The 27,765-nt window shown below is 42.5% G+C and overlaps 2 protein-coding genes across 5 annotated transcripts in view; one reads left to right on the top strand and one right to left on the bottom strand.

Moving 5' to 3' along the window:
• The window catches only part of SLC31A1 (solute carrier family 31 member 1), a 31,798-nt gene extending 25,751 nt beyond the window's left edge, over positions 1-6,047 (bottom strand). The window contains exons 1-2 of one of the 3 annotated variants that reach the window (XM_081103003.1): positions 5,900-5,990; positions 5,304-5,530 (exon numbers count right to left, since the gene is read on the bottom strand). The gene's annotated coding sequence lies outside the window, so the exon portion shown is untranslated. Of the gene's footprint in view, positions 1-5,303; positions 5,531-5,718 lie in introns of all 3 variants that reach the window. The other 2 variants (XM_081103002.1, XM_081103004.1) reach the window with 2 other exon arrangements.
• A 197-nt stretch (positions 6,048-6,244) lies between these two features.
• Positions 6,245-27,765, top strand: part of FKBP15 (FKBP prolyl isomerase family member 15) — a 54,054-nt gene continuing 32,533 nt past the window's right edge. The window contains exons 1-5 of one of the 2 annotated variants that reach the window (XM_081102997.1): positions 6,245-6,361; positions 16,488-16,603; positions 22,569-22,653; positions 23,108-23,177; positions 27,175-27,249. In XM_081102997.1, coding sequence (XP_080959123.1) covers positions 6,309-6,361; positions 16,488-16,603; positions 22,569-22,653; positions 23,108-23,177; positions 27,175-27,249 — 399 coding nt within the window. In that variant the 5' untranslated portion in view covers positions 6,245-6,308. Of the gene's footprint in view, positions 6,362-16,487; positions 16,604-22,568; positions 22,654-23,107; positions 23,178-27,174; positions 27,250-27,765 lie in introns of those variants that run through there. The other variant, XM_081102998.1, reaches the window with a different exon arrangement.

Below are 27,765 nucleotides of genomic sequence, written 5' to 3'. Positions count from 1 at the left end.
GTGTTGTTGGTTTGCCTATGAAGAATACTGGAATTAACTTTGTGTGAGGCAGAAACTAGGAACTATTTGTTTCTTTTTTACTTCTCTCTTCCTTTAATTAATAAAGGATGATTTCATGAAAATGCATAGAGAATGTAAATGAGAATGAGAAAAGTTGTTCAATACCTCAGACAGAAGCTGCATTGTGTGGTGGAAAAGTACTGGGCTAGGAATCAGAAGACCTGGGTTCTAGATCTGGTTCTCGGGGCTTATCATTTGCGCGACCCCAAGGAACTGAGTCTCTTGATTCATTCATATTTATTGTGTACCTATTGAATAAAAGTATTATGATTAACCCCAATCCTTAGTAAACTCAGTCTTGCCTAGCCGGCATGACTCAGTAGTTGAGCGCTGACCTATGAACCAGTAGATCACGGTTCGATTCCTGGTCAGGGAATATGCCTGGGTTGCGAATTTGATCCCCAGTGTGGGGGCATGCAGGAGGCAGCCGATTGGTGATTCTCTCTCATCATTGATGTTTCTCTCTCTCTCTCCCTCTCCCTTCCTCTCTGAAATCAATAAAAAGTATATTTATAAAAAGAAAAAAACTCAGTCTGGTGGAGGAGAGATACATACAAATAAAAGACAATATAAGATTACTAAGGTACAGATTCTGCACAGGATTGCATGGGAGCTGTAAAAAGCCATCAGGAAAGGGAAGAGAAAGGAATGGGGGCCTGAAGGTACACAGTTAGCCTTTCATTTCATAAATTGAACCACTATGTTCTAGGTGAAGAATTCCATTACTTATTTAGGGAAAGACTCAACCTGGCTAAAAAAAGCTCCTCTAACATTTCACTGGCTACTAGAGTTTTGCTCTCTTTATGAGTTCCCTTCAAATCATCCCTCGTATTTCCTTTTGCAATGCATGCTTCCATCGCATGATGTTGTATTGCATAATGTCCTCAGCCTACAAAAGCAGGTTGTATACAAAAGCCTAAGGCCTTTGTGTAAAGGAAAAGAGGTAGGGTGGACCCTTCTCAACCTTTTCCTTCTCTGCAGGGCTTTGCATTCCTAAGGATGGGCCCCTCCTCTGCTTGGGGATGTTACCTAAATTATAAACTGTTACTCAAAGCAGTGGAACTTCAAAAGCACTTCCTTCCCAGGCTCTTCTATAAGATTTCTTTGGGCATAAACTGCTAATTTTCATGTATTAAGTATCAGACTCTTGATGAGTTCTCACACTTAGTCACAAAGTACAGAAAACTTTTGATTTTTAAAATGGGTTTATTATGCTAAAAGCTGCATGTGGGGTGGAGGCATCAGCAACCTGCCCTCTTTCCGCCATTCCATTTCCCCAATTACGCCTGGCTTGCCAACTTTAATGGCAGTTATCTTGGTGCCACCTGGTCACTGACTTATTTGACATCTTCCACTACATGAAGTCATCTTGTCACTGTAAACACTTGCTTTTCCAGTGATAATCATATCATCCTTTTCTTTTTTGTAGCAGTTCTGGTGAGGAAGGTACAAAGAGGAATCAACAGCAGAACCAAGTTGGAACAAAGAGAGGAACACACTTAAGGATTAGAGACTCTTAAGAGTATGGTATAAATTGTTACCTTTAGAGCAGTCATTGAATTTTATTCACATTCAGTCTAGAACCTTTATTTTTTCTCAATTAAAAATTGATATTATGATCTAAATGCCCCCCCCCCCCCCAAACTGGATTGAGGTTTTTAACAGATCAATACCAGTGTCCCAAATAGTGTTTACCATGTCTTATCTCATTCAATTCCACATTCTAAGGATTATTAGAAAAATGAAGTAGTTACATGGAGTGGGAAAACTTTTATTTTTTACTTCATATACTCCTAAACCATTTGAATTTTTTTTACATCACTATGTCATTTAGAATAAAAAAATTCCATTTCCTACTGAGCTAAGTACAAACTTGTCATCTTGGCCTTCAAGGTATTGACAAATATGGCCCTGGTCTCCTTTTCAATTTTAATCCCCTATTTCCCTAAGTGTACTGCTGTCTTATACTCTTAGCAAACTATCCCACAGAACTCTTTTAACCACTTAACTGATAACACACTAGCAAAGTTATTCTCCAATATCATCGGAGTAGCACTTCAATTCTCCCTCTCAGTGAAGTTGTGTACTAATAAAGGGTATCTGTGTTTGTTCAAAAACAACTTATGCCAGTCTGCTAATTATTATAAATATATAATTTAATGAAGTATTGTGTAAAGCAATGAAGTATAGATGAGAAGAGAAAAACAACAGCAGCAGCTAAAATTAATTGAGTAGTTACTACCTGCCAGGTACTGTTCTAAGTGCTTTACATGAATTAACTCATAATCTTCACAGGAACCCTAAGAACTAGATACTATTATTGTCCCTGTTTTAAAAGGAGGAAACTGAGCAACTTGCCTAAGGCCTACACAACTAATACATAGCAAAATAATTTGGCTCCAGAGTTTAAGAATCTAGGAGTAGTTGTTTCTATGAAAACCAAGTTGAAAGCTTTGGAAAGACTAGATGAAGATGATACACACAACCACTCAACTCTACATTGTATGTGAAAGCAGCCATAGATAATATGTAAAGAAACGAGCCTGGCTGTGTTCTAATAAAACTTTATTTACAGAAACAGGCAGCAGGCTAGGGTAAGATTTGGCCCTCACACTGGAATTTGCAGATCCCTGAACCTACACTCCAAGAAAAGGCTTATGTTAAAAGAATGGCAAAAAATGTATGTTTTAAGTTAAGTAAAATGTTTAAGGTCTGTGTGTAACTAATATCTGTATGATTCCGTGTTTTAACTTACTTTTTCAGTTAACTAACTACCGACCCTAATTGCATCAGATAACAGGGCAATTCTTATAAGAAATTTTTGCCTATTTTCCTGCCTTTTTGCTTTTGCCAAAGCCACCCCTTCAATCTTGGAAGTATTATTTTCTCGCTTCCACTTGGAATCCCACTCATCTTCAAGTCCATTATCTAACCCCACACCCTCCTCCAAACTAGATACGATCATTTCTTCCTTTGAAATTCTTCAATAATTAATTTCTACCTATGGGACTTACTTTGTTATGTCTTCTATTATGGCTATTTGTATACTTCCATTATCCCCACTACTCAACTATTAGTGACTAACTCATTTTCCTATCTTAGGCAGTATCCAGCACATAGCAGGTTTTCAGATAATATTTCCTGAATTATGTTCTAACATTCTTCTGTTTTTAGTGACTGGACAGAAAGAACATGCACAATACCAAACCCCCAAACCTATATTCAACTCATATACCTATTACCACACCTATGATTTAACTTTGCTATAACTTTAATCTATTAATTTTAAAATGCATTCACCAGTACAGATTAGTATGGGTGTAGCTGTATATAAAAATTGTCATCTCTGTAGCAAAATTTCTGATTTTGAAAGTAATTGTTAAAACTGCTGCTTCCTGGCTAGTCTTTAAGGTGCTGATACATTTTACAAATACATCTAAAAGCTGTATGCAAACAAAATTCTTAATTCAAACTTGAGATCAAGAGTGTGCCATAACTTACCTCTGCACCCCCAGCAGTACTTAACAGACGTCTGGATCTAAACCACTCCTTCTACAAAGTGCTTAGGGAGCCTGGCCCAAGCTCAGAGTGAGTTAGAAAGGCTTGGGATAGGAATGCAAGTTTCCTGATTCCTAGTTCAATATTCTAATTCAGGAAGAAAGTGGCTTTTTAGGTGCACCCAATCCTGCAGTTCAAAAACTAAGAAATAAGGAAGCCTCACCACTATCTTCCATTTCCTTATACTGCCCATCAGAACCAGCTGTTGTTTTCCCACAACAGTGATCTGGACAGGCATATTTGTGGCATTCCAATCACCAAAAGGGCTGATCAGATTTTAGGATTCCTACCTATATAAAAAGATTACTTAAATACCCTAGATAAAACACCCCATTCAGAATGCACCATAAATAGTCAAATGATCCTTTAGTGCAGCGGTTCTCAACCCGTGGGTCGCAACCCCTTTGGCGGTTGAACGACCCTTTCACAGGGGTCGCATAAGACCATCCTGCATATCAGATATTTACATTACGATTCATAACAGTAGCAACATTACAGTTATGAAGTAGCAACGAAAATAACTTTATGGTTGGGGGTCACAACATGAGGAACGGTATTTAAAGGGCCAGAAGGTTGAGAACCACTGCTTTAGTGTTTTTTAAAAGCACTTCTCAGATGTTTTAGTGCTAAAATGACAATGACCAGCACTGAGGAGAGGGGTTAAAAAGAGCTATGTTATTTATGCAGTTCATTCTCTTATTTCCCGAGAAGTAACCAACTTCACATTCTAAACAGAGCTACTCCAAAGGACTCCTGTTCTAGTGCTTAGATACCAGTTGCATCACTGCTTTAACCATCTTAATCTGTAAAGTAAACACAGGAAGTAGACAACAGCCCTATCCCCAGCTCAACAGAGTAATACTTTACCAACAAAAATTAGAGTTATATGTAACATTTCTAGCTGCCGAATTCCTCTCCCCCCAGCTTTAAACCATAGTCAAATCATCTTTAATTAACAAAAGACTAAGCAACCCCGACAGTTCACAGGTAGGACAGCATTTTTATTTTTCTGGAAGCTACCTATGAAAGGCAAGAGCCATTGCTGGGCTCTCTGGGTCACATGGGGGAAAGAGACCCTAAGAGAGTAAATTAAGGAATAAGGGAACAAGGATGAATTCCATTACTTCAACCTAACGAAGCATTAATAAGAATTCATTACGGGCAAGAAAGCATAGTGCTCTGGGGCACAAGGAGACATCAAGACGAATAGAACGATCCCTGTCCTTGGGAAGCTTACAATTGAGAAGTACACAGATTATAACAAAAAGCACAGCAAGGGAAGTGCCAAGAGGTTCGAAGTTCTCAGGGAGGGAGACACCACTCACGTCACTTCAATTTCATGCTAACAGATTAAAACATTCGGGTAGGGGACACCTGTTGTACTAATCCGATGGAGAGAAGCTGGAGTGCAATTCCAGCGAGATCTGTGGACACGGACGCTTCGGTGGGACATGAACTTGCTTGATCCACACCTTGGCTAAGGCAGGCCAAGAACTATGCCAGATTAACCAAAGAAATACAAGAAACAGAGAGGCTGGGAACGGGAGGCAGAGAAGTCGGCCAGAACTGATGCTGACTTAGGTCTGCGGCAGGAGACTGAGCAAGACCCAGGCGGTTGGGGCTGGAGATTTTCAGCTGCTCACGTTGCCTCCTTTGCGGAAGGTCCCAGCTCCCCTGCGCCTCACCTGCATCGGCGGGCTCCAAGGAGGTGGCCTTTCTCAAGAGGCAGCCACAGTCCAGCCATCAGCGCTCCGGGAGGGCGCACGGTGCTGACGGGCCGGTAAGGGACTTGCAGCAGCTCCCAGCCCCTGAATCCAGAGGCCAGGGATCCAGCCCCAGCCTGCCCTTTACTCTGCGTGACCTCAGACTGCTCGTTCAAGTACTTCGTTCCTTCTTCTCCTACCTGTAAACCCTGGGATTATGGGGAGAATGGGACTGAATTCGATGACCTCTGGGGTCTAAAAGCTTCTCGCCAGCCGACACACAGAAGCGCTGCACAATGGCCCGTCGGATAAATAGCGAGGTCGGCCACAGGGTACAAAAGGTAGGGGCGTCAGGCCCGTTTTACAGGAGGGGAAACTGAGGCACCGAATATCTTGCCTCAAGGTCACTCCAGCGAAGTCACTGCTGGGGCCCGGCCGAAAGCGGAGACCTCCAGAATGCCCATCCCGGGCCCTTTTTCTTTCGCCGAGCGGGGTAAACTGGCGCGGAGAGTCCTGGTGCCGGAGGGGAAGGGGCTGTGCTCGTGCCAAGGTAGAGAGAGGGGCGAAGGAGGCCTTACCTTCCCAGATCGAGTCCCGCCACCGGCGTCTCCTTTTCAGAACCGTATCCAGTCGCCCCCTCACGACTCTACATTAACACCCTCCACCAGTGACCGGCTCGACGTGTCCACGATTGCCACAGAGGCCGCCCATTCCCGCCCCTGCCCCGCCCCCTGCCTCATTGGCCAATCCCTGCGCAGGACGTCGGAGCTCCCGCGGATGTCGCCGCCTCTGAGGGCTGGAGAAGCCTGACGTCACGCCGCCCGCGTGCCTCCCAGGTCTTTGCCCCACCTCCTGTCCCGTGGACGAGCTTGCAAGAGTTCGTCCTGCCGTAAAGCAGCACGCCTCCGCGGCATTTCACGACGTCGGCGGCTAAAGGCCCAGGAAACGCTCCGACTTCCTCCCGGCTGCCGGGCGAAAGCCAGCGCGATGTTCGGTGCGGGCGACGAAGACGACACCGACTTCCTCTCGCCTAGCGGCGGGTGAGTGTGAGTGACTGTGAAGCGTGGGACAGAAGGCGTGGCTGAGGAAGTCGGGCAGATGGTTGGAGGGGTCGCTCTCTTTTCAGACATCTCCCCAACTTCCGGGTCCAGACCCTTGCCACACTCGTGCGCTCTGCAGACAGGTCTTGGAATCCTGGCAGAGCTCGAAACTGCTGAGTCTGCCCACCTGCTTTCTGGGCCTGGCATCTCCCCTGACACGCATATCACTCTGAGGTTCGCCTTTAGCTTTCTGGGTCACAGTTTCTCCTTGTGCAATGCGGGTGATGGCTGATGAGGATACCTGCCTCAAGAGTTTTTATAGGAGTCACTTGGGGCCAATAGAAGACTTTCTCTTGGGGGGCTGGGGGGGGGGGACAAAGTGGTGATACTTAAGAATTGGCCTTGGTGAGTCAGCTTGAGCATCCTTCAAGGATGTCACCTTTTGGGTACTTTCTCTTCTCCCACCACCCCAGGCAGAAAAAAATTGCTTTCTCTTCCTTATTCCCACAGCTAGGCGTGATTTCCTCTGTTCTTGCACACCGAGCCGACTGGATTATGAGCCCTGACAGGACAGAGACCTCTTATGTTTGTTCATCTCTGCCTAGTGCTCAGTACAGTACATAGTGAGTGCTCAGGAAGTGCCTGTTGAATGAATGATAGTCATGAAATTGCACTCGAAAGCTTAAAACCAATCTAAGAGACTGCGGTCGCTATTCCCTGCCTCCGGTCATTGTACATACTGGTCTGGGGTAGAGTTTTTCAAGCGGCAGCTCTTTGTCTCCTCCAGTAATCAGTGTAGCCGTTTCCCTTGTGTTGTGTCAGTAGACAGCTTGACTCCCTTTAACCTTGGGAGCTAACAAGTTCTGATACTTGCAGAACTTTTGTTTGAACATTTGTTTAAAAAATTTAAGAATGTATTGAAGAATGATGAATACACCAACATATACCCCTTATTCTACTGAATGCTAAAAGGATGCAAAGATGATCAAGCCTGTCCTCAAATTGCTTCCAGTCTTGGTAGAGATTCAGTACATAAAATGACACTGCCTTTCTTTTGACTTACACGGTGACTAGCTGTACTACCTGTTTTAACTACCCCCACTTTAGATGGCCTTTGTCCACTTAGTTCCACTTTGGGTTCTTTCAGTTCTCGGCTATTTTAGAATTAAGCTGTGCTCTGATTCATTTTTTCCCCTCTTCCACCCGGAGCATTCATGAAAATGTCCACACAATGCAGCCAGCTGCTGTTGACTATGCAGTAAGCCTTTTGAATTAATGTTTTTTCATACAAACCTGTTTTGTACATGGCTGTGCCATGTGAAAGTTTACAAGATATACTTAAAATTTACATTCTTCACTAGGTGAAAGTATTTGGGGATGTCTGTAAATGAGTGTTAGAGCTTTTGGTTTTCATGCAACAAGCAGTCCACTGCTGACTGAAAATTACAGGGTGAAAAATGACAGTCATGTGCTCTTTTCCAAATTCCTGCTTTGAGATCAGTTCTTGGTGGCTCCACTAGGCTACTTTCCTGAGCAGGCTCATAGGACCTGAAGCGCTTTAGTTCTAGGCATGTGACTGTGCTCTTAAACATAGACAACAGCTAATTGAATGGTAAAAGGCTTCGTAAACAAAGTTATACAGATAACGTTATTTTCCTTCCCAGTAATAACCAGGAAAACCAAATCAGATTTAAGATTGAGGATATAGGAAGTTTCACCAGTATTCTCTGATTCAGCTAGTCTGTCTTTGGTTTCTCTAAGGAAGTAGAACATATGACCGCAGCACTTCCTGTTTTATAACTGTAATTTACTGTAAATATACTTGTTTATTAATTTTTCAAGTATCTTGACTTAAGTATATGACTTACTTGATTCCATTTATAATACACAAGCCTGATAGAAAAGGGAGTATTCGTGTCTAGGATGACTATCTAGATGATTGATAATGTGCTCCAAGTTTCCAGGCCTCTTAAAGTCCATGGTTAACTTAGAAGTAGTAATGAGGAAGTTTGCTTTTTTGGAGGGCTTAGCTCTTTCCCCACCATTGTGACTTTGAAATGAAGAAATATATCAGTGCCTGCTAATTATATGGTACTTGGCTTCCGCTAAAGCAGATAGGAATAAGGCAAAGTTCTTGCCCCTTAAGAAACTTCTAGTTTAGTAGTTGGGTAAAACCCATCCAGTAATAGTAATCACAGAGCATTCTAAGGGGCTATTTATGTATATACTTATGTTTTAGATTATGTAAAAGACTAGTGGCCTGGTGCATGAAATTCGTGCATGGGTGGTGTCCCTCAGCCCGCCTGCACCCTCTACAATCTGGGACCCCTCGGGGCATGTCCGACTGCCGATTTAGGGATCGGGCCTAAACTGGCAGTCAGACATCCCTCACAATCCGGGACCGCTGGCTCCTAACTGCTCACCTGCCTGATTGCCCCTAACCACTCTGCCTGCTGGCCTGATCAACCCCAACTGCCCCCCCTTCCGGCCTGATCACCCCTAATTGCCTGCCCCTGCCAGACTGATTGCCCCCAACTGCTCCCCCCCGCCAGCCTGATCACTCCCAACTGCCCCCCCGCTGGCCCGCTCCCCGCCAATTGCCTCCCCTGCCAGCCTGCTCTCCCCCAACTGCCCTTTCCTGCCGGCCTCATTGCCCCTAACGGCCTCTGCCTCGGCCCTGCCACCATGGCTTTGTCCAGAAGGATGTCTGGAAGGTCTCCCAGAAGGTCTAAGAAGCATATTACCCTTTTATTAGTATAGATATGTGAAGGCAAATCTGATTAGCACTAGAGGCCCGATGCACAAAGATTCTTACAAGAATAGGCCTTCCTTCCCTTGCCTGCCGGCACCACCTTCACTCCGGCTGGAGTTGCTTTTCCGCCTTCACTCCAGTCTGGAGCCGCCTTCTGCCTTCGTGTGCTCCTGGCCCGGCTGCTGCCATCTTTGTTGTGTCAATTTGCATATTCCCTCCTTATTGACTGTGGGAGTCACCATCTTGGTTGTGAAGTGACGGTCAATTTGCATATTCTGTCTTTATTAGATAGGATAGTAATGCTATCACCAGTATAAAGGTAGAAAAAGATAAGTCTGGAACTGATCCTCAAGAAGTATTTTTAAGTTACTTAAAAGACACAGAAAAGCCTAGATCAGTGATGGGGAACCTATGACACGTGTGTCAGAGGTGACACACGAACTCATTTTTTTGTTGATTTTTCTTTGTTAAATGGCATTTAAATATATAAAATAAATATCAAAAATATAAGTCTTTGTTTTACTATGGTTGCAAATATAAAAAAATTTCTATATGTGACACGGCACCAGAGTTAAGTTAGGGTTTTTCAAAATGCTGACACACCGAGCTCAAAAGGTTCGCCATCACTGGCCTAGATTCTAATGCTGATTCTGCCCTAGTTAGGAGTGTGATGTTAAACAAGTCACTTCTCATCCTTGGCTCTCCATACCCTAACCTGTTAAATTATGGTGTTTTCCCCAGATGATTTTTGAGACCTTTCTCAATTCTAAAGTTTTGTATTCTTGTTAATATCAGTTTATAGTTGCAGGCCAGTTTATGCATAGATTGAGCATGGTTTCTTCTCTACAGAAGTATCTGAGTTGAATCAACATTTTAAGGTAATAGGATGTGTGCACATGTATATAAAATAATATATGGTGTACTTAATGCCAGGCGCTGTACGTCCTTCTAAGTAATACATTTACATGATCATATTTGCTTCTCTCTATTACTCTATGAGGTCGTTTTTACTATTATACCCATTTTACAAATGGGCATATAAGGATCAGAGCAGTAAGTTGCCCAAGGCCATGCAGCTAAAAAGTAAAAGAGCAAAGAAGTACTTTGACAACAAAAAGAACCCTATTTATTAAAATATATTGATGTGCATGCATGTGTTACTTATTTTGATGAGAAAAGAAAAGGAATATAAAGCTAAGGTTAGATAAAGACTTTGGCAGCTAAGTGCATTGGCTAACATTTATTTATTTATTTAGATTTTTTTTTAATTATTAATAAATCTTTATTGTTCAGATTATTACAGTTGTTCCTCTTTTTCCCCCCCATAGCTCCCTTCTACCCAGTTCCCACCTCACCCCATGCCCTTACCTCCGCCACTGTCCTCGTCCATAGGTGTATGATTTTTGTCCAGTCTCTTCCCTCACCCCCCACATCCCCTTCCCCCTGAGAATTGTTAGTCCACTCCCTTTCTATGCTCCTGATTCTATTATATTCACCAGTTTATTCTCACCCCCATAATTTGGATGTAGGTACGCTTGAAGTTGTCCCAGAGGCTCTTACACTATCTTCATATTTTTGGTTTCTTTTTTCTTTTCCGGTTGGGTGTGTTTTGCTTCTTCGTATTTCAAATCTTTGACTTGATTCTTGGGGTCCTCTAGTCTGCTGTTGGATCTCTGTATATTATTCTTTATTTCAGTAAGTGTATGCTTAATTTCTAATTGGTCCTTTTTCATATACTTGAGGGTCTCACTAAATTTCTCGGCGGTTTCTAGAAGATTCTTGAGTAACCTTATAACTGTGGTTTTGAACTCTATATCCAGTAGTTTGCTTTCCTTCATTTTTTTCATTTGTGACATGTTTCTTTGTCTCTGCATTTTGGCTGCTTCCCTGTGTTGATAGAGTGGCTTTGTGTGCTAGGTGTCCTATAGGTCCCAGCCTCCCTAATTACCTGAGGTGGACACTCTTGGTGCACCCCTTTGTGGGCTGTGTGCACAGTCTTGTTTTAGTTAAGTCGCTTATGAATGTGAAGAGTTGTACTCTGGTATGGTCTCACTCTGACCACTGGGTACACTGGCTCTTGAATCTCCAAAGAGGTGCAAAGTCAGCCACTGCCTGAGTCCACCCAGCAGGAGCTACAGAGAAATCTGCGGATTCCTCCTCTTTGTTTGGGGTTTGGAAGTGCTCAGATGAGGCCCAGCTATGAAGCAATGCAGGCTACTGTGTAGCCCTTCTTTTGGAAGCTTTGGCGCTCTTTGACTGAGCTGCAGTTTGTTAGGTTTTAGATTGCAAAAGAACAGGCCATTCATATGCGAAAGCTTCTGTTCACAGCTTGGGTGGGGTTGTAAATTGGGTGGGGCAGGGTCTCAGGGGATCATCAGGGCAGAGCAAACCGCAATGGCTGCCAATCTGCTCTGTCTTGGAAAGGTCCTGGGTCTCTGTGTCCCCACGGCCCTGTGCAGGAACAATGATTGCTGCAAGCACCTCTGAGAGAACACCGCCCTCGCATTCCGTCCCGATGCCAGACAGTCCAGTTTCTCCCCGTATGAGTCTGGGTCCCCAGAGTCTCACCCGGAACTAGAGTTCAGAGCAATTGGGAGCTTGTATCTCCCTCTGATTGAAAAAGACAACAGTGTACCCAGTTGCCAGCCCATTTCCGCGCACCTCCACACTTCCGCACCTCTGCAACTCCTACCAGTTTCAATGCGCTTTTCTCTTTCCTTCTAGTTGTAAAATTTCCACTCAGCCAGCCTTCCCGTGGTTCTGGATGATATCCGTTTTGTCTTTTAGAGTTAGTTTTGATGTGGTTGTGCGAGGCAGCAAGTACAAGTGTGTACCTGTGCCGCCATCTTGGTTCCTGCCCCTAACATTTATTTTTAAAATGTAATTAATACTGTAATGACTTTTCCCATGAATTGTAAACAAAGAGACTCAAGTCCAAAGTTAGCAAATCCCCTACTGGGGACTGAGCCCGAAACCCGGGCATGTGCCCTGACTGGGAATCAAATCCCTACCTCCTGGATCATGGGTTGACACTCAATCACTGAGCCATACTGGCCAGGGCTCCATTGATTTTTTTAGAGAGAGTGAGAGGGAGGGAGAGAGATAAACATTGATGTAAGAGAGACACATAGACTGGTTGCCTCCCACGTACACCCGGGCTGTGGCCAGGGGTTGAACTTGCAACCAAGGTACATGCCCTTGACCAGGAATCGAACCTGCAACCCTTCTGTCCAGGGGCCAGTGCTCTAACCCCTGAGCAGAACTGTCCAGGGCAGCAAGTCCATTCTTTTTTTTTTTTTTTTAAATATATTTTATTGATTTTTTACAGAGAGGGAGGGAGAGAAATAGAGAGTTAGAAACATCGATGAGAGAGAAACATCGATCAGCTGCCTCCTGCACATCTCCCACTGGGGATATGCCCACAACCCAGGTACATGCCCTTGACCGGAATCGAACCTGGGACCCTTCAGTCCGCAGGCCGACGCTCTATCCACTGAGCCAAACCGGTTTTGGCAGCAAGTCCATTCTTGCTAACATAGATAGATATGTACATGTGAGAACACTGTAGAAGTAGAAAAATGTAATGATTTATAAGACACTTATGTATTGTTTATTTTAAAATATTAATAGAAAATAGAATTAATCTGGGAGGTAATTGGGTTGACTGGCTCTAGGATTGATTTTGCAATCATTAATTAGCTGGCCTTTAGAACCTCTGTGGAAATATTGTTTGCCTCTGACACTTGTTTTTCCCTTGACAAAAACATTCCTGCAAAATGAAAATAGCAAATCCAATACACATAGTTTACTGAAGCTAACCAGGGCATTCTTTTCTTATCAACTACCTGTGTATAAGCTATTATATTTTAAGTAGGATCTAAACTTCGTAAATTGTTCACTATGTTAAAGGCATTGCCCAACTCTTTCAGAATCTTATTCTTTTAGGGAATTTGCCCAGATTGCCCTGGCTAAAAGGAGAAATCTTGGTCTCTCCTAAATTTTATTAGCATTTGTTGATGTCTTATTTAGGCTAGCACTTCTCTCCACACTTACAATCACATTTAAACCTCTCAGTCCTTTTAAGTAAGCGTTGTTGGCCCCATTTATAGAAAACTGAAAGGAAGCTAATAGTGCACTACCTTGAGAAGACAAGGTAATAGTTTCAAATCATATTACATTTATTTTGCGAATTGCTGGTATATGTTATACATTAAAATTGTTGGGAAGTTTTAATATTTACTTCACCTAAACTAAGGATGCTTTTGGAGGAAAGGAGCTCAGAGCTAGACTAGACTTTGAGTTCATTTATTGAGCCTATTACATACCAGACCCTAGACAAAATATACAGTCAAGTAATGATTAAAATAAAAAATCAGTTACCCTGTTATATGATAAATGATTGAATAACTTTTATTAATCTCTGTGAAGTATAACTCCATACAACAGCTACCTGTTATATATCTTACTAGAGGCCCGATGCACGAAATTCGTGCAAGAGTAGGCCTTCTTTCCCCCAGCTGCTGGTACCGGCTTCCCTCTGGCATCCGGGACCTGGGCTTCCCTCGCAGCCCTGGCTTCGTCTGGAAGGTCATCTGGTCTAATTAGCATTTTACGCTTTTATTATTATAGATAGTTTGCAATCATATATTATGTAATTCCCCTGTATAAACTCCCTGTATAAGAGTGTATAAGCTCCTTGAAAATAGAACCCAGTTTTTTTCACCAGGGTATACTCAGCACTCAGCACAGTGTCTGGCACAGATTTCTTGAATGAATTCTATAGGAGCTCCTAGAAAGATCACCTAACCTAGACTTTGAGATTAGGGCAGCTTCCAGGGGGAAAGGAGCAACAGGAAGAATGTTTCAGGCAGCAGGAACAACATGTCCAAAGGCTGGATATTAGAAAGGTCTTGCCTTACTTAAGAAACTAAAAGTTCCTCAGTGTGGCTGTAGCACACAGTTGGATTGGAGAAATGGCCACATAGGAAGCTGGGGGGATAAGGAAAGGTAAGGTCTTGAAGGACCTTGTAAAGTTGCCTGTGGAGTTTGGATTTTTTGTATTATTGAGGTATCCTTGAGGGTTTTAAGGAGGAAAGAGACTTAAGTCAAATTTGTTTATTTGAAAGCTTACTGTGGGTGCACTGGGGAGAATGGATAAGAAGCAGGCAGGCTCAAGGCTGGGAGATGAATCAGAAAGTTGTTGTAATAATCCTAGCTGGGTAGATGTGATGGTAACCTGAAATAGGGAAGTGGCAGTGAGGATGGGTAGAAGTGACTGGGTTCAAGAAATGTTTAGCAAGTAAAATTAAATGGACTCTGGAATTGGTTATGAACACCAGGGGGAAAAGAGTCAAGGATGATCCCCAGATTTCAGTTTGGTTGTGGGCGTTTGCAGAAAGAAATAGTAAGTAAAGGCGCCCTTTTCTGGAAACTGATGAAGGAAGGTCGCAGGTAAGCTCTTCTGTCCCATGTGGACTCCACTCTCCAAAACTCTGCCCGCACTCTAAGTAGGTACTGCCCAGTGTCTGGCAGGAAGGAAGAGCTGCTTTTCACTTCTTTCACCTTGCTGGGTTAGATATTTGGTGCCAGTGAATTTTTCCCAGCCAGACAAAATAGTAGAGCTGAAATTGTTATCCTTAGAAAGTCCTGCTTACAAGGTTGGCACTTGGCTGACATCTAGGAACTTTATTGGTAAACAGTTCCCCACCCTGGTTTAAAGCTTCCCATAAATGATGAGCATGGCTCACTTGTCTGAACTGTTTGTACCAACAATATGATTCATGAACCTTGTCTTCCTTCTGGGATTCTAGAATTTTGGCACATGCTAGAGGGTTTCCGTTTATCAATCCCTAGAGACTCTAAGCCTGGGGAATTAAGTCTCTAAGTTTCCTGGTAGACCACACTTCACACATATTGTTACAATTCATTGCTGGAGTAAATAAACGTATCCTGTGTTACTCCACTCAGTGGGAGAGGACTCTTGGAAGCTTGCTCCTGGTGTCCTCTGAACTTTGCCCCAGTGCTCTTTTTCCCTTTGCTGATGTTGCTTTGTATCTTTTTGATGTAAAAGATCTTTGCCATGAGTACAACTATATGCTGAGTCTAGAACCTGGTGGTGGTCTTGGGGACCCTGACACAAATGTCATTGACCAAGAGAGGAAGCACAAAAGTGAAAACAGGATTTGCTAGGGCAGTGCGGATTGGAAGATAAGAGTTCTGGTTTGGACATGTTATGTTGCATTTGTGTTGCCTGTGGGATACTGTGTCGTCTGATACTCAGCAGCAAATTTTGGGCTGAGGATATAGATTTGAGCATCATCAGCATTTGGATAGCACTTGATACCAAGGTAAATAAACTAGATTGTCAAGGGGGAGAGAGTATAAAATCTTGGGGCATGGGCATTTAAAGGTTGAGCAGAGGAGGAAGAGACCAAGAAGTTAGGTGAGGATCCAGAGAGAGGGGAAGGCGAGAAAGGGATCCTTTAGTTTTATTGAGGTCTTATTTGGGCTAGTCCCTCTTCCCAACCCACAGGTTTCCCCGCAGAAGTGAAGGGAAGATTTTATTTGAAGAACATAATAGTTGACAGTGTAAAAAGGCAACATGAAGGCCAAATTAGACAAAGACTGGTAAATTATGTTTAGTAACAAAGATGTTGGTGACCTTAGCAAGAGTGGTTTTAGTGGAATAGTTAGGGCAGAAGACTAGATTGCAAGGAATGACGAAAGAATGGTTCTGCCTGTTAGATAAAATGGTAGACGGGACCATGTTTGATGGAGTAACTTTGTAGTACAGTTCAATTTACTTTATTTCCATTTATTTTAAAACTAGCAAAGAGTAAGAAACTATGACTCGCTAAAGGCAAGAATTACAGTCTGAAGAGACTATAGAGAGCATCTAGATCAGGGATGGGCCAACTTTTTGACTCGAGGGCCACAATGGGTTCTTAAACTGGACCGGAGGGCCGGAACAAAAGCATGGATGGAGTGTTTGTGTGAACTAATATAAATTCAAAGTAAACATCATTACATAAAAGGGTACGGTCTTTTTTTTTTTTAGTTTTATTCATTTCAAATGGGCCGGATCCGGCCCGCGGGCCGTAGTTTGCCCACGGCTGATCTAGATCAACCACCTCAATTTACAGATGCAGAAACTGAGGTCCAGAAAGAAGAAATGCCTTGACGGGTAGGGTCAGCCAATGCCGTTCAGATTAAAAATACAATCTTGATTTCAGAGACTTTTACTTCTACTTCCAGTATTGAATGATGGAATATACAGTCAAAGGAGGTATTTACTCAAGGTTGAAGGTGAGCAGCATTTATAATGATGCCAGGTTTGAGATATGTCAGATGAAATGTCATTTTCATTTTCTACAGTGCCAGATTGGCCTCTCTTTTTGGACGGGATCAGGCAGCTGCTGACCATGGAAATGAATTCTTCCAGTACACAGCCCCAAAGCAGCCTAAGAAAGGCCAGGGAGCAGCAGCAACAGGTAAGTTAAGAGGTTAGGACTGGCCCCTATCACATTAGTTGAAAGTATAAACAGCCTTCCCCAAAGTGATATGCCAGATTATTCATCTGTGGTCAGTCTGGCCAACCTCACTACCAGTGGTGCATGCCTTTCTAAGCTCTGAGATATGCATTCTGGCAGTTAGATAATGTGCCCTTTGTTTGAAACTGACAAAGGAAGGTCCCAGGTAAGCTCTTCTGCTCCATGTGGACACCACTCTCTGAAACTCTGTCCGCACTCCAGGTAGGTATTGTCCAGTGTTTTGGCGAGAAGAAAGAGCAGCTTTTCACTTCTTTTCCCTTTCTGGGTTAGATGTATGGTGACAGTGAATTTTCCCCAACTAGACAGTGATGCTTAGTGCTAAATCCTCTGTACATTTGATCATGATGGACACGAAAGAAAATCGAGTGCCATTTGTTGAATGAAAGGAGAGAAGGGTGACTAGTATTTCTAAAATGCCTGTTATGTGTGTGGTCTCAGGTGATTTACGTAGATTTTTTTTATTTTAATCCTCACTCGAGGATATGTTTTTATTGATTTCAGAGAGAGGGGAAGGGTGAGAGAGAGAAACATCGACTGCTTTCCATACGCACTCCAACTGGGCAGTTAACCTGCAACCTGGGTATGTGCCCTGACCCGGAATCGAACCCGTGACCTTTCAGTGTACTGAGCCACTCTAGCCAGGGTAGATTTTCTTATTTAATTCTCACAATTCTGTGAAATAGGTGAGACTACCACCATTTTAGATTCTCAGAGAGGTTTAGAGACTTGGTCACGGTTATACAGCAGTAAATGACAGAGTTAAAATTTGAACCTTGATCTGATTTCACTCCAAAGGTTTTCTCCCTCCTACACTTTGCTGTCTTTGTGTAAGAATCTGAAGAGGAATGAGGGACTGATAGAAACAGCCCTGAGCTACCAGCACTGGGCTGGTGAGAGATATTAAATTAAATATTTGTTAAATGAAGATGAAAGTATTGCATGCCTTTTAATGCTAGGCACAATGCTGGCACTGAGGATGTTAGGATGTTTAGAACTGAATAGTTGCAGTGGTTACCATGTGGCCCCAAAGGTCCAAGATATTTACTGTTTGTCCCTTTACAGAAAATGCTTGCTGACCTGTGCTCTAAATCTTACCTGTCACTTTTGGCAGCTGTGCTGTGGCTTTCTGGTCCTGTTCTCTAAGCCCTAACCTGGCCAGATTTCTAGTAGGCCGTGCCTTTACATTTCATCATCTGTGTGCTTCTGACTTAATTTAAAGTGGTCGAGTTAATGGATGTAGATAAAAAGAAATGACCTAAGGCCCCACCCAGTGAAGTAACTTGATTTTTAGAAATCAGGCAACAACTATAAGCTAATTATACTTTCAAAGAAGAATTATAGAGGCATTTGAACTTAAACATTACTTATACAATCTTATGTAGGCATTTACAAATAAAAAGCAAAGTAGCAATATAGGGGACCCTTCCGTTCAAGGGATATTTATATGTAAGAAGTCTTTGTGGGGAAGATGGCTGAAGCATAGCTCTTGCATCTCTTCAGATTTCAATATAAAAACAGAGCAACTAGATATAAGTATAAACCTATGGATAATTACAACAAAACCAGTTGAAGCGGCATCCTCATGAACCCCCAAATATAAGCAGGTATGGACAAACCACTGACAGCCACAAGGCTTGCATGGTATCAACATTTGCATGGGAGCAAATAGGGACGCAGTGGGAGAATATCTGAGTCTGAGAATGGGAGAACCCCAAAATAGCCAGTAGGTGTTCATGGAAAATATAGTAGGCCAAGCTGAAATTGAAAAGTGTTTTACCCACTCTACTTGTGGCTAAGTACAAAGGGTTGATGATTGGGACTATAAGAATGGGAGCACTCTTTCTCCTATGAACTTGTGAAACTTACCCACTGACCTTCCAGGATAGGTCCCCACACTGAGAAGAACCTGATGGGAATGGAATTCAAATTGAGGAGGATAGAGATATTAGAGTGAAGGAGAGAAGATTCAGGTAAGAGTAAAGATAGAAGTAGAATAATAAAGTCTCGGGAAGAAGCCACCCTATTTTTTAACTTTATACAAAAAGAACAGAAGAGGGAGCTCTACTCCTAAGAGTTCAGAAAAGCAAATTTCACATAAAAATGAGCAATAGAAAAGTCTCAGAGTCAAACTCCATACAAATTTATTATAAGAACAAAGAGAGCAAGGAACAGAATAATATCCCTACAGACAGTGAGAGGTCTCTTCTGTGAGAATGTTTCTCCCTGAACAGATTAAAATTGCGACCACTTATTAACATTTACGACATAAGACATGAGATGAGAACATAAATGCGAATTAACAGATTATGCCTTAAGAGAAATAGAAGGTAACAGGAGGAAATTGTTTAAGTAAAAAAATTGAGATTTCAAAAGAAAGTGACAAATATTAAAGATAGCAAAGATCCAACAAATTGGGGGTGGGGAGAGAGAAACAAGAAAACTTTGTTCAAAGAGAGAGAGAGAGAGAGAGAGAGAGAGAGAGAGAGAGGGAGAGACGGACTTGAAACTACATACTATTTAAAAAAAAAAGTCCTCGTGAGTTAGGAATTCAAGAGTCTGTGCAATGCTGATTTCAGAGAGGGAAACATGCAGAGCCAGTGAGAAGATCATATGATTCTGAGTATCTGACTCATCCCTCCAGCAATTCACAAACAACCTTCCATTTCCAGGACATGAGATAGGGAAATAAGAGTGTACTGGGACAAGTTACACCATCCTGAAGGACGAGGCTAGGTTGACCTCAGGGAGACAGTAATTTTTCTCAGTGTTTCAGACTTATTGTCATAACCTAACTCTGGCCTTAGTTACTTTTTTCCTGCCATACACTGCTTATCAGGAGAAAAGTTATGGCATTACATATAGCTGGAAAGTGCTGATTGAATTAAAAACTAGGTGTAGGATTTTGCTAAATAATAATGAAAATATGAACACCAGACTAGGAAAATAACCAACCAGCATAAATAGACAATTCATCAAAACAAAACAAAGCAAATGGTCAGTATATATCTATAGAAAATGTTAAATTTTGGCCTCCCTGTAATCAATAAATGCAAATGAAAGCAACAATGAGAAAGCATTTCTTTTTCCCTACTGCCTCCCTCTCATTGGTAAAGATTTTAAAAGATAATTTCTTCTTATTGGCAGGCCGCAAAGCTGGTGAACTCAAACTGCTAGTGGGAGTGTAAACTGGTATGGCATTTCTCAAGGGCATTTGGGCAGGTTATAACAAAATCTTAAAATTGTTTACACCCTTTCACTCCACATTTTCATTTTTATAAATTTCTTCTAAGAAAGTAATTAGAGGTACATGCAAAAATGTGCATTTTAAGGATGTTCACCATAGCATCCTATCCTATCTAATAATAGACAAACATGGTAATTGACCATACCTTCACTATGCCTCCCATTGGCAAATCAGTGCGATATGCAAATTAGCCACCAACAAAGATGGCAGCTAATTTGCATACTGCAGGCAGGGTGGGACAGCGCCATCCCGCCTGCCCTGCCGCCATCTGGGCCTGCTATTTGCGACCCAGGGTGGTGGGGCAGGACAGTGCCATCCCGCCTGCCCTGCCGTAATCCGGGCCTGCTATCTGCGACCTGGAGCGGCGGGCGTCCGTGTGTGACCTGACCCCGGGCGGCCGGGCAGTGCAGCAGCGGTCGGCCAGACTGCCCTGCCTCCATCCGGGCATCCCATGTGCGACCCAACCTGGGGCGGCCAGGCGGGGCAGCAGCAATCTGCCGGCCCGCCTGGGCATCCCGTGTGTGACCCACCAGGCCAGGACAGCACCCCAACCCCCAGATCGGCCTTGCCGTGTGCGCGACCTGGGGCGGCGGGGCAGGCACTGAGGGATCGGGCCTGCCACCTGCCACCTGGGGAGCAGGCCTAAGCCAGCAGATGGTTATCTCCCGAGGGGTCCCAGACTGTGAAAGGGCACAAGTTGGGCTGAGGGACACCCTTCCCATCTCCCCTCCCCTGCCAGTGCACAAATTTTTGTGCACCGGGCCTCTAGTCTAATAATAGACAAACATGGTAATTGACTGTACCTTCGCTACGCCTCCCATTGGCTAATCAGTGCAATATGCAAATTAACCCCCAACAAATATGGCGGCTAATTTGCATACCATAGGCAGGGTGGGCCAGCGCGAGCCACCATCTGGGCCTCTGTGTGCCACCTAAGCCCCTCCCCCAGCTGGGACTCCCGTGTGCGTCCCTGGGCGGCAGGGCTTGGCGGTGCAATTGGCCCGAGGAAGCCCTATTCTCGCACCCCAACCCCCTGATCGGCCCTGCCTTGTGTGCGACCGGGGGCGGTGACCCAACCCCCAGATCGGCCCTGCCCTGTGCGCAACCCAGGGAGGAGGGGCAGGCACCTAGGGATCGGGCCTGCCATCTGCCACCTGGGGAGCGGGCCTAAGCCAGCAGGTGGTTATCTCCCGAGTGGTCCCAGACTGAGAGGGCACAAGTAGGGCTGAGGGACATGCCCCCCTCCCGCCAGTGCACAAATTTTTGTGCACCGGGCCCCTAGTTATTTATAATAGAGAAAAATTTGAGGCAGCCCAATGAAATATCAAACAATAGGAAGTTGGATACATTTTGAAAGAGTATTTTATGTAGCCACTAAAAAACATTTTTAGGACTATTTTGTCTTTGTTTTGGACACAGTTTTGAAGAATAAAAGGAAATGTTTACATTAAGTGAGAAAAGGAGGTTTTCAAATGATACCATTAATTTTGTTTGGAAAAGGTAAAGCTGCCGAGTTTGTGTGTATATAAAAAGGGCTAGGAATAAATACATCAAATTATTAAAGTTTATTTTTGGGTGGTGAGATTACAGGTTCGTTTTTCTTTTTCTTTGTGTACTTCCATATTTACTAAGTTTTCTGCAGTATACGTGTACTCTACAGACAGAAAAATTGTGTCAATATGAAATTAAAAAACAAAATTTAACTGTAAATTTAAAAGATCTTACTGGCTTTACTCAGCAGTTCCTGAATCAGGCAACATCCAATCAAGCAGATTGAAGAGAGCTCCAAGGAGCTGTATAAAATGAGAGAATTTTATAAGCAGAAAAGAACGGGAACACAGAAGTTATATTAGGCAAAACGCAGATTGGATGTCTTGAGATTACTTTCCTTTGGGGGATGACAGTGGGTCTATCAGGCAGATTACCTAACTAGTGCTGATCAGGCAATTCCTGATTGACTGGTTGAAGCTTCCATTTCTGGGACAGCCAAAACTGTAATTAAGTCTCAGTTTGTTGACATGGAGCTTAGCATAAGTGACTTTATTTTGGACCCGTTGTCTTGTTTTTATCAATACAAAATAAAAATAATTCAAGCAAAGATACTTTTGAAAATAAGTCCTTGGTTGTTACGTCCATTCTATTTTTCTCACTACTTTTCCATCAGCACATTCATGTTGTGAGTGTAAATATGTGATTTACTCTAAATATACTGTTTTAAAACACTAGAGTTACTGTCTGTCACTGTGAAAGGTAAGTACTGGCTGTAATCTGAGTATCGTAACTTTTCTACTTCTAAACTAAGGGAAGGGAAATAACTTTATTTTTATTTGTTATAGCTCTCAAAATATTGGAAGGGGAAAAAAAAGTAGATGGACTATGACCTTGTTTTCTTGTCCAGCCCAAAGACTTGTTTAAAATGGAAATGAAGCCCTGGGCCTAGGCTTGCTGCTATCATTGTGTAAGGCCCTTAGGTGCTTAAAGCCTCCATTTCCTCATCCCCAGATGAAGTCATGTTTTATGGATTAAATGAGGATAATGGCCATAAAAGCATTTTAACAGTAACTAGAAGGCTTAAGGAAGAATTTTAAGCAGTTTTAATGGTTAACAAATCAGTTTCAAGCAAGAAATGAATGACAGCTTTGTTTTCTTCCTCATTTTTAGGAAATCAGGCGGCACCAAAAACAGCACCCACCTCAACAGGCACTTCCACAGTACTGGTTGCAACAGTAGTCCACGCATATAGATAGTAAGTAGCTGAGAAGGAAGTTGGGCTTGGGCTAAACTCCTATCTTTTCTCAATAAGTCTCTGTTCATTGCAAAATGGCTACTCTGCCTTTCCATAGGGAAAGTATCAGTAATGCTTTTTAACTTTCCAGTTTTCCAACTTCTCATAAAACTTTGAGGAGCCATTATCTTGTTCGTTCTCTCTCTCTCTCTCTCTCTCTCTCTCTCTCTTCTGCATGTACCTCAACAACTACCTTTCCAAGTGCTCAAAGAAAGATGCTTCACTGAGATATAAATAGTAGATATTTAAAGAGTAAAGAAATTGTGTTAGAGCTTTTAATTATAAACTGCTCACCTCTATTCCTTTCTAGAGGTTCAATGACTAGATTTCCCACTTTTACATAGCAGAAAAGAAAGCTGGTTCTGCTTAGTTTAAGGAAGTATTAATACCTGTTGTTTTTGTTTTGCTTCTATAGCACAAATGGTCAATATGTAAAGCAGGGCAAATTTGGTGCTGCAGTCCTGGGAAATCACACAGCCAGAGAGGTGAGATTGCCCCACATCTCATGTATATTTAGGTGTCCCAAACCATACTCATGAGCTGATTTCCCTCTGGGCTTGCCCAGTGTCTCATGTATCAGAGGATTAAAATGATTGTTTGTGTTGAATGTACATTTTTAACATTAGGTATATAGTAACATTTGTAGTCACATTTTGCTTATAATCGTGCATTAAAACAAATCCAGCCACTCACAGTTTTAAGTTTTATTTTTATGATATACACCTGGCTTAGGAATTTGGAGTTTTAGAGCAAACATTTACCAAGGACATCCCTTTGCTAGACAATGAGCAACACTTAGTGTATAATATGTCCTTGTGCCTGCATTAATGACTAGTGTTTATCCTTTGAAAATTTGATGAGATGGACCACCAGTCACAGAGTGAAATATTGGTTTGGGTCAAAAGAAGACGTGGCCCAGTCAGCGTGGTTCAGTGGTTGAGTATTGACCTATGAACCAGGAAGTTACAGTTCAACTCCCAGTAAGAGCACATGCCCAGGTTGTGGGCTTGATTCCCAGTAGGGGGCGTGCAGGAGGCAGCTTATCGATTATTCTTTCTCATTATTGATGTTTCTCTCTCTCTCTCCTTTTCCCTTCCTCTCTCTGAAATTAACTTTTAAAAAAGAAGAAAAGGATGTGGCTAGAAGCCCTGACTCTGGTTTACTTTTGTGGGTTGTATCTAACTTGAAATTCTGCTCCAGAAGGTTTTGAACATTGTTGAAATAAGCATAAGAAATTACCGAATTTCAGAGGTCCAGAGAACATGGATTCTGTACTCCTCAGAGACCCTGAGACACAGAGAGATAAGATGACCTGTCCAGGGTAACTAATATAATAGACAACACTCATTTGTTTTAAAAACAAACAAACAAAAAACTTAATTATGGAAATTTGGAAACATAATAGTGGAACTAGAATAATGAACCCCTAGAGCCCATTATTAGGCTCTAACAGTTATTAATCTTATTTACCTTAAACCCAGCCAGTCTTCCTTCTTCCCCCCTCAAATTATTTTGAGTAAATTTCCAGCATACAATTTTAGCTGTAAATTTTTTAGTATGTATCTCTGAAAGAAAGGGATTTTTAAAAATGTAACCATTATGCTACTATCACACTTAAAAAAAAACCCACAATAATTTTTTGATGTTCATTCACTAGAAACTAGTATTCAGATTTCCCTGGTTGTTTCTTTTTTCTTTTTCCTTTTTTTTATAGTTTGTTTTAATTAGGATCTAATAAGGTTTATATATTGCGCTTGGTTATTGTATCCCTGAAATCTGTTTCATTTTCCCATCTGGAGGTAAACAAACTCTGGTTGTTCCTTATTTTGTTATGTTAGCAGCCACAATGGTTTTTATTTAGATCTATTGATTTGTTAACGGTTGTCATTTGGATCATGAAAATCTGGTATTGGGATTTTACCACCCTTCCTTACTAGATAGGATATAGTACTGTGGCAGATAACATTCCTACTGTAACAATTATAAAAAAGGAGATAAATTGCAAAAACTACATTTTAAAATTCATTAGAGAGCTGTGGAAATGATGAGGACTAGATGAACTAAAATTTCAGAGAGGGAAGAGCCAATTAATTGAGTGTTTACTTCTCTTGAGATTTTGGCTGATGCCTCAGAGTAGAATGAACATTAGGTATGGCTCAAGCTCTGAGACTGCTGGGGGCAAAAGACATTGGAATAAACTAGAGGAGCTCCAAACGCAAGATTTATTTTTTTCCCCCTTAGGACATGGCTGAGTTCTGGGATAGTGTGGAAGTCCAGGGGCTGTGCCAGAAAGGCCAAGGGAAACTTCTACAATCTTATGGTGCAGAGGAGATAAAGTCCTATTACAAGATGGGAACTTGTAGCAAGCATCTGACAGCCTTCCTCTCAATACATTTGCTAGATTTTTAATTTTGTGGGGAGGAGGCTAAAGAACTCAGCTCAGAATTGCTGATGGGCAGAATGTTCAGAACCAAGAAGTCAGAGACCCTCCAGGCTTTCAATCAAAAACCTAGGAAGATAGTGCTTGAGAATAGGTGTATCCCCCTGGAGTGACTCTAAATAATCTATGATCCTTCCCTGACCAGCTTAATCTGTAATTGGTTTGCATTGAGGGATCAGCTCTTCACTATCTGCCTAACATAGGAAAAGGAAAGACCTTTCTCGCACAAGATTGTATATGAACCTTCATAGCCTCACCCTCCCCTCTGGGGTTGAGTTTTAATCATTTGTTTAACTGTGGTTTTATGTGTATGTGTGTTTGTTTTGTTTGTTTGTTTGTTTTTTTATAACAAAGGTGGAAATTTATTGAGAAACAAGCACAGACTCCCACGTGGGGAGAGGGAAAGAGTCCCATAGCACAGACCCCCATGTGGGGAGGGGGAAAGAGTCCCTGTGTGGTTTTTATGTGTGTGAATAGTAAATATATATATATATGAAATTTGCCATTTTACCATTTAAGCATATAATTCAGTGGCATTAATTACATTCACAATATTGAGCAGCCATCACCACTAACCATTTCTACTTTTTCATCACCCCAAACAGAAAATCTGTAATCATTAAGCTATAACTCCCCATTTCTCCTTCCCTTATCCCCTGGTGACCTTAATCTGTGTCTATGAATTTGCCTATTCTAGATATTTTACATGAGGGAGTCATACAATATTTGTCCTTTTGTATCTGGCTTATTTCACTTAGCATAATGTTTTCAAGCTTCATCCATGTTGTAGCATGTATCAGAACTTCATTCTTTTTTTGTGGCTGAATAATATTCCATTGTCTGTATATAACATATTTTGTTTATCCATTCATCAGTTGATGGACATTTGGTTGTTTCCACCTTTTGGCTATTATGAATAAGGGTGCAGTGAACATTGGTGTACAAGTATACGTCTAAGTCCCCGTTTCCAGTTTTTTTGGTATATAGTAGGAGTGAAATTGCTGTGTCATAAGATAATTCTATACAGTGGGGCCTTTACTTACAAGTGTCCCGACTAACGAGTTTTTCGAGATACGAGCCGTCTCTCGGCTGATTTTTTGCTTTGAGTTGCGAGCTAAAATTCGGGCTACGAGCCAGCTTCAGGTACCCCACCGCTAGTTGGCACAGCAAACGTCACAGTGAACGCCACAACGTCAGCCCAGCAGCACGTGTCTCACTTGTTCACTTTTGATTTGTCATATGAGTAATTTGAGTTACAAGCTCCGTCACAGAACAAATTAAACTTGTAAGTCAAGGCCCCACTGTATTTAGCTTTTTGAGGAACTGCCAGACTATTTCCACAGCAGCTGTACCATTTTATATTCCTAATAGAGGCCAGATGCACGAAATTCATGCACGAGTAGGCCTTCCTTCGCCTGGATGCCGGCACTGGCTTCCCTCTGGCACCTGAGACCCGGGCTTCCCTCCAGCCACTGGCAGGCACCCGGGAACCAGGCTTTCCTCCAGCTGCCAGTAGGCACCTGGGACCAGGGCTTCCCTCGCAGCCCCGGCTTCATCTGGAAGGTCGTCCAGAAGGACATCTGGTCTAATTAGCATATTACGCTTTTATTATTATAGATAAGCAATATATGGGTTCCAGTTTCTTCACTACCTTACCAACACCTCATTATTTTTTCTGTTTTTTTTTAATGTACATTTTAGTAGGTGTGAAGTGGTTTGATTTGCATTTACCTAATGACTGATGACTATTAATTATCCTTTCATGTACCTGTTGGCCATTTGTTTATCTCTTAGTCACCCATCTAGAAATGAAAACACCAACAAAATAAAGACATTGCAATTACAGTTAAAGAGTAAGGCCAAAATAAAAAGAGATTAAAATGGGTAGTGAGAAGATACAATTTAAAATCCAAGCATTAAGGGATTAACTGAGTTTTGTACCTGTATGAAACACAACCCCTGACATTTTACTGCTAATTTTTGTATTGTCTTTTAACTTCTGTTCTCTGTATTTTTTTCTGCTTATCTTTGCTTGAATACAGTATAGGATTCTTCTTTATATCAGTCAACAACAGCCAGTTACTGTTGCCAAGATTCATCTGAGCTTTGAACTAATGGTAAGACTTCCCATATTAGAATCATTAACTTCCTTGGGATCCTATATAATAAAACCCTAATATGCAAATCGACCGAACAGCAGAACGACTGGTTGCTAGATGCACAATGACCATCAGGGGGCAGACGCTCAATGCAGGAGCACTGCAGAGGGAGCACTGCTCAGCCAGAAGCCAGGCTCACGGCTGATGGCTGGCGGGCGCAGTGGCAGTGGTGGGAGCCTCTCCCGCCTCCACAGCAGTGCTAAGGACCTCTCGGGGGATGTCCGACTGCCATGTTAGGCTCGCTCCCTGCAGAGAGGGCCTGAGCCGGCAGTTGGACATCCCCTGAGGGGTCCTGGATTGTGAGAGGGAGTAGGTTGGGCTGAGGGACCCTTCCCCCCCCCCGCCCCCCCAATGCACGAATATCGTGCACTGGGTTTCTAGTAGGTTTATAAGAGAAATTGGTCTGTGCATACCTAGTGGAAATTAGATCTGCTCCTTCAGCCCAGAGTGTCTGACTGGATATCTTAACAGAGC

This window comes from Myotis nattereri (genome assembly GCF_964212035.1).
Source record: "Myotis nattereri genome assembly, chromosome: 12".
NCBI classification, from domain to species: domain Eukaryota; kingdom Metazoa; phylum Chordata; class Mammalia; order Chiroptera; family Vespertilionidae; genus Myotis; species Myotis nattereri.
Note: the sequence above shows the minus strand (reverse complement) of the source record. Positions and strands in the feature narration are given on the sequence as shown.